Below are 6,608 nucleotides of genomic sequence, written 5' to 3' on the forward strand. Positions count from 1 at the left end.
AATAAAATAAAATAAAATAAAATAAAATAAAATAAAATAAAATAAAAAAAGAAGACCACAGGTATAAAGGATGAGGAATCAGATCTCTCAAGGGCCACAGGGACGCTGGGAGACAAAGCAGCAGTGCCTTCCACATGCTGAGGGAAAATGATTGTCAAGCTGGAATTCTATACCCAGCCAAACTGTTCATCAACTATGAGACCAGAACAAGCATGTTTTCAGACATATGGCATTAAGAAATCTACCTTCCCATGTACTGTTTTTTCAGGAAACTACTGGAGGAAAGGCTCCACTACAACAAGGGATCAAGAGAAAGGATGTTTACAACACAGGAATCAGGGTCCTGCCCCAAAGATGAGCAGAGGCAGTGCCTGTGCCGCAGGCCTGGAAACAGTCAGCCTAGACAAGACCCACAGGACAGGAGGCTCCAGGGGAAAGGTCTGAATGTGCAGGGCAAACTTAGGACTGGCAGATCACCTGGGGCAGCAGACACAATGAAAACGTGCAACGTGTATGGAACGTGGAAAACAAGGCAATTATGAGCTCTAAGAAAAAGTTATTCCAAAAAGGTCTCGTAAGCATAGCATGTGATGTGGCCCAGCTGCAAACCACCTCCACAGGAGTCCTGAAGGAAACGCCATCCCAGGTCTACGGCAGACTCAGATTCTAAGCCCAGACACCAGGAGACGCGGGGGGAGGGGGGAAGCAAACCTTCATATTCCACAATAACAGAATAAAGTCCAAAGCAAAAGGGAAATACAGTAATAAACAGCAGCAAAAACATGATGTTTAGAAACAAGGAGCTAAATACCAGAAGACCGCAAAGTGCTATCTGTTTAAACCACGTATACACAGTTTGAAACCAGAAAACCTTTTAAAGGAAAGGAAAGGTAACGAGGAATGCACAATGGTTGTAAAGATGCTACAGGAAGCTGTGCTAGAACCCAAAAAACTAAGTCGAATTTTAAAGTGTCAGCATTGTCCGTAAGACGGGGCCACCTCTCCCCAGCTGTCAGAGCCCACCTCGGGCTGTACTAAAGAGCCCGGACCTACCTTCTGTCCTCTGGTCCAGCTCTCGCATGAGCTGGAAGTTCCTCTGAAGCTCACACGGAAGGTTCTCAATGCCTGAAACATAGAGACGTGTACTTCTCAGTAGCAGGATAAAACCTGCCTTCCAGACTTTACACCTAAAGTCTACAAAGAATAAGCTCCCTTCATTTTCTGTTTCTGTTAGGATTTGAGGAACAGAAGGATTAAGGTAAGTCTTTGGGGGAGACAGGCTTCAGATGGTGTTGGAAGCTGGAAAAGTTAGAGGAGGACTTACCCTCCAGCTGCAAGCAGAGGCCGGGAAGGTGGCCCTTGTGACTCTTCCATCCCGGCCCTTGTGACTCTTCCATCCCACACCCCCAGCCAGTCCTCCCCTCTCAGTACCCCCCAACAGTGGGTAAGACCAAAGCCCTGGGGTCTCTTTACTCTGATACCCAGTTCATGGGGTGGTGCCGGCCAGTGCTGTGTGGTAGACTTCATGCAAGGAGACATGGTCTGAGCTATACAATACAACAGCCATTGGCCACGGGGCTGCTGAGCACCTGAAATGGGGCTACTACGACTGAGGGACTGAACTTTTCCTTTGCTCAAGTTTCATTCATTTCAAGTTACACAGACCATGCTGGTCAGCACAGGTCGAAGACCCCAGCCCACACTGCTTTCCCCACTGCACTGCCGTGCTCCTACTCCAGGCCAGCCATCCAGCCTGTCTGCAAGCTTACAGCTGCCCAGCTCACCCAGAGAATGGCACACATGCCCTCCCCAGCCTCCAGGCTCACCACAGCCTCCCCAAGGACCTCCCTGTTCTGTCCTATCCTGGGTTCTGCAGGACAGTGCCACCCCAGGTCTCTCACAGCCTGCTGGGCTCCTTCATGCCCCTTAATCTGCTGTGAACTTTTAAAAAGTCCATTTACCCCATTTGAAAGTAAGTTCCAGGAAAATGAGGACCGAGGCTTAGCACACAGCAGGTGTTCAAAACTCAAGCAGGCACCTCCATTCTGAGCCTGCACACAGGTGCCCCGTGCACGATGGAACTCACAATCCTCAAAGTGTCTTCATAGGGCTCACTGGGCAGGTACCAGGACAAGAAGGGCAAGCCACAGTGCTCCCCAGCAGACAGGTCAGCGCAGTAAAGACACGGCAGGAAAGGGCCTCCCCTCCTCAGTGCTCTCTCACCGGGACCCCCCCATGGCTCAGGCTGAACCCCACCATCTCGCCCAGGGCAGGGGCTCACTCCCCACCGTCAGCAGCTGCAGGTACCAATGCCCGGTTATATTCCCACTGCAATAGAAAGCTCCAGAGCACCCAGCCCAGCCCCCCCCCCAGCCGCCCCCCCCAAGGCCGTCCACAGCCAGAGCCAGATCAGCAGCGTTCAAACGTGGGCTCTCCGCTGTGGAGTGCATGACCTTGACAAGCTACTTGGCCTCCACGGCCTGCATTCTCCCACCTGCTCAGAAGTTCTCAGGACGCCCCAACCTGAGCTACATGTAGGCAGAAGGATGCCTGCAGGAAGAGTCTCCCAGACGTCTTTCCGTGGTGACCATCACTGCCCTCAACACCTGGACCAGCCCTGACAGTCCCCTCCCACCAACGCCACGCGGAAGGACAGGCACCCTAGGAGACTCTCCCCGCCAGTACTGGCTCGCCCAACTCCCAGGTCACCGCACGAGCAGGCACAGAACCCCGGCCGGAGTCCCCCCCACATCCCGGACCCGGAGCCCCCCAGGACCAGCCCCGCGTCCGAGGAGGTTGGGGCTCGAACACAGGAGCCTGACTGCGCGGTGGGGGCGGGGCCAGGGCGGGGCCTAAGGCGGGGGGCGGTGCCAGGCCGGCGGATCGGGGCTGTGAGGGGCGGAGCGGGGCCGTGAGGTGGGCCTTGCCCGGGAGGGGCCGAGGGCGGGGACGGCGGGGCGGCCGCTGAGGCCAGGGCCGAGGGCGGGGCCTAGCCGGAGAGGGCGGGGCCGTGGCACGCAAGCCCCGCCCCGTGCCCACCAGCCCCCGCCCCTCCGTGACGCACCTGGAATTGGCGCGGCCGTGACGGTGGGACCCCGCGCCGCGCCCCCCGCGCGCACCTCCTTGCGGCCCCGCCCCGCCCGGCGCGCGCCCCCGCCGCCCCCGCCGCTGCCGGACCGCCCTTGCCACCCCCACGAGCCCTCGGGGTCCGCGCGCGGCGCCTGGTGCCCGCAGGGTGGGCCCGTGTGGGGAGACCCTGCGCGGGCGCCGGGCCCGAGGGCCGCGAGGGGCGCTTACTGTCCAGGTAGTGCTCCAAGTACATGGCGGTCGCCATCTTCGTCCGCGGCCGCGCTCTAGGTCTGCGCGGGCGGGCGGGGCCGCGAGGGGCGGAGGCGGGGCCGGCGCGTTCACTATTAATGAACCTCGGGCGCTGATTGGTCCCCTCGGTGGGGCGGGGCGCCGTCTGGACATGCCCCCCGGCTTCCGGTCGGAGGGCTGCGCGCGGCGTCGCGCGGGAGCGGGGTCCGGGCTCGGGGGCGGGGTTGAGGGCCCCGCACATCCTGGACGCACGTCCCTGCCCGCGTGGCCGGGGCCCGGGCTCCCGCCCCACTCCCCGGCAGCTGCTCTGGCGGGAGCAGGTGCGGGCGGGTGTGACGAGCGCGGTCCCGCGAGCGCGCGCGGAGGCCCCAGCGCCCAGCGGGGCGGCCGGCGACGCACGTGCAGGTGGAGCGCGGGGCTCGGGAGAAGGGCCTGCGCCCCTGAGCTTCAAGGCCTTCCTCCCGCTGCTTAACACACCCTGACCAGTGGAGTAGCAGTGTCGTTATTAAAGATGGGTGTTTAAACATACAGTCCCTCTCGTGAGCTCTCCCCTAAACCTGCCCTAGTCTAACAAATGGAAGCACTGCTTTTGCCAATTTTACGTTCACTGAGAAAATTCAAACTACATAGGAACTTACAGTTTCCCCACCTCCTCCGGATACAGATCTGTGACCCTTGTTCACCTTTGAATCTGAATGTTAGCAGTTTGGGTGCATCCTTTCTGGCCTCCTTCACTGCTTGGGAAAATGCACATATGCACAGGTACGTAATTGCACACCACCGACCTTTGGGGCTACGTTGGTTTTTTTTTTTTTTCTTTTAGCTAAACAGACTTTATTTTTTAGAGTAGTTTTAAATTTACGAAAAAACTGAGAAGTGGAGTTCCTGTATACCCCTAAACACGTGCGCGCGCGCGCACACACACACACACACACAAACAGCCCCATTACAAACACCTTGCACTAGTGGTACATTTATTATAACTGATGAAATAATATTGGTACATTATTATTAAAGTCCATAGTTTACATTAGGGCTCACTCTGTGTTGTACATTCTATAGGTTTTGACAAGTGTATAATGACATGTATTCAACATTACAATATACAGAATAGTTTCTCTGCCCCCCAAATCCTGTGCTCCACTTTTTATCCCTCTCCCCACTCCCCACACCCCTGACAAACACTGATCTTTTTACTGCATTTTCCCTTTTCCGGAATGTGGTAGAGTTGGAATCACACAGTGTATGCAGACTTTTCAGACTGGCTTCTTTCACTAAGTAAAATGCATTTAAGTTTCCTCCATGCTTTTTTGTGGCTTGATAGCTCATTTCTTCTTAACGCTGAGTAATAGTTCATTGTCTGGATGGACCACAGTTTACCCATTCACCTATTGAAGGACTTCGTGGTTGTTTCCAAGTTTTGCCAATTATGAATAAAGCTGCTGTAATCATTTGTGTACAGGTTTTTGTGTGGACATGTTTTTAATTCCTTTGGTTAAATACAAAGAAGTGTAAGACTGTCTAGGTTTGTAGGAAACCACCAAACTGGCTTCCAAAATGGCCACATGATTTTGCATTTCTACCAGCAAAGAATAAAGAGTTCATGTTGCTGGGCGCCTGGGTGGCTCAGTCGGTTAAGCGGCTGCCTTCAGCTCAGGTCATGATCCCAGGATTCTGGGGTCGAGTCCCGCATCGGGCTCCTTGCTCAGCAGAGAGCCTGCTTCTCCCTCTGCCTGCCTGCCACTCCCCCTGCTTGTGCTCTCTCTCTCTCACTCTCTGTCAAATAAATAAAGTCTTTAAAAAAAAAAAAAAAGAGAGTTCATGTTGCTGCACATTCTCACTAGCATTTGGTGTTGTCAGTGTTCTGGATTTTGACCATTCTGATAGGTGGGTAAAGACATTTCATTGTTCTATTTGCAATTCCCTAATGAGCACCTTCTTACAAGTATACTTGCTATCTGTACATCTTCTTGGGTGAGGTGTCTGTTCGTAACTTTTGCCCATTTTTTATTTTTTTAACTTTTTTAAAAAGGTTATTTTTATTTAGAGAGAGAGAGAAAGTGGGGGGTGGGCAGAGGGGAAGCAGACTCCCCACTGAGTGTGGAGCCCAATGTAGGGCCAGATCCTGAGATCACAACCCAAGCTGAAACCAAGAATCAGATGCTGAACCAATTGAGCCACCCTGGCACCCCATAACTTTTGCCCACTTTTTAAATTGGGCTCTTGGTTTTCTTATGTGAATCATACTATCCACTTTTCTACTATTTACATTTTTAACTTAATACTCTTCACAAACATCTGACCATGTTTTACTCAATTCTACTTCATTCTGTTTACTAGATATATTTCATTGCATTGGTGTGCCATACCTTAACAATAGATGTACAGTGTTTTGATTGTTTCCAATTTTCATTAGCACAAATAATGCCCTGGTGAACATTTATTCATATGGCTGTACTTATCTGTGTGTTCCAGTTATTTATTGCTGCATAATAAGCTACCTGAAAACAATTGCTTAAAAGAACCATTTTATTGTCACTCAGAATTTTTGAGTCACACATTTCAGCGGGGCTCAGCCAGGTGATTCTTCTGTTCTATGTAATACTATAGAGGCACTGGGGTGGCTGGAAGGTAGCATTTAATTGGCATTATGGATCAGGATGCCTACATGGGACCTCTCCTGCACAGCAGTCCCAGGTAGTGGTACTCTGTTCATGGCCATGCAGGGTTTCCAGAGAGTTTCAGGAAGCCTCGGTAGAAGCTGCGATACTTGGGAACACTCCTGGGTAGTCGACATCTCATTACATTTTATTGGTCAAACAAGTTGTTGGGGACAACCAGATTTGAGGGGAGGGGAATTAGACCCACCTCTCAATGGGAGGAGTAGCAAGGGTTGAGGCCATCTCTAACTTACACCGTGTCCTATTAGTTCTTTGGGATAAATTCTTAGAAGTGGAATTGCTGGGGCACCTGGGTGGCTCAGTCAGTTAAGCATCTGCCTTTGGCTTGGGTCATGATCTCCAGATCCTGGGATTGGGCCCTGTGTCAGGCTCCTTCCTCAGTGGGGAGTCTGCTTCTCTCTCTCTCTCTCTCTCTCCCTCTGCCCCTCCCCACAGCTCATTCCCTCTCTCTTTCAAATAAATAAATAAATAAATAAATAAATAATAAATAAATAAATAAATAAAATCTTAAAAAAAAAATGGAATTGCTGGGGGTGCCTGGGTCGCTCAGTTGGTTAAGCATTGGACTCCTGATTTCAGCTCAGGTCTGGATCTCAGGGTCGTGGGTGA

At 52.3% G+C, this 6,608-nt stretch overlaps 1 protein-coding gene across 2 annotated transcripts in view; it reads right to left on the minus strand.

Annotated features, from left to right (window-relative positions):
- Nucleotides 1-3,363, minus strand: part of ING5 (inhibitor of growth family member 5) — a 26,821-nt gene extending 23,458 nt beyond the window's left edge. For both annotated transcript variants that reach the window (XM_035006673.1, XM_035006672.1), the window contains exons 1-2: nt 3,298-3,363; nt 1,054-1,125 (exon numbers count right to left, since the gene is read on the minus strand). In XM_035006673.1, the coding sequence (XP_034862564.1) occupies nt 1,054-1,125; nt 3,298-3,334 (109 nt within the window). In that variant the 5' untranslated portion in view covers nt 3,335-3,363. The remainder of the gene's footprint in view (nt 1-1,053; nt 1,126-3,297) is intronic.
- Between the last annotated feature and the right edge of the window lie 3,245 nt (nt 3,364-6,608).

The sequence above is a fragment of the Mirounga leonina genome, unplaced genomic scaffold, assembly GCF_011800145.1.
Source record: "Mirounga leonina isolate KUSES-001 unplaced genomic scaffold, KU_Mleo_1.0 Mir_151, whole genome shotgun sequence".
Lineage (NCBI taxonomy): Eukaryota > Metazoa > Chordata > Mammalia > Carnivora > Phocidae > Mirounga > Mirounga leonina.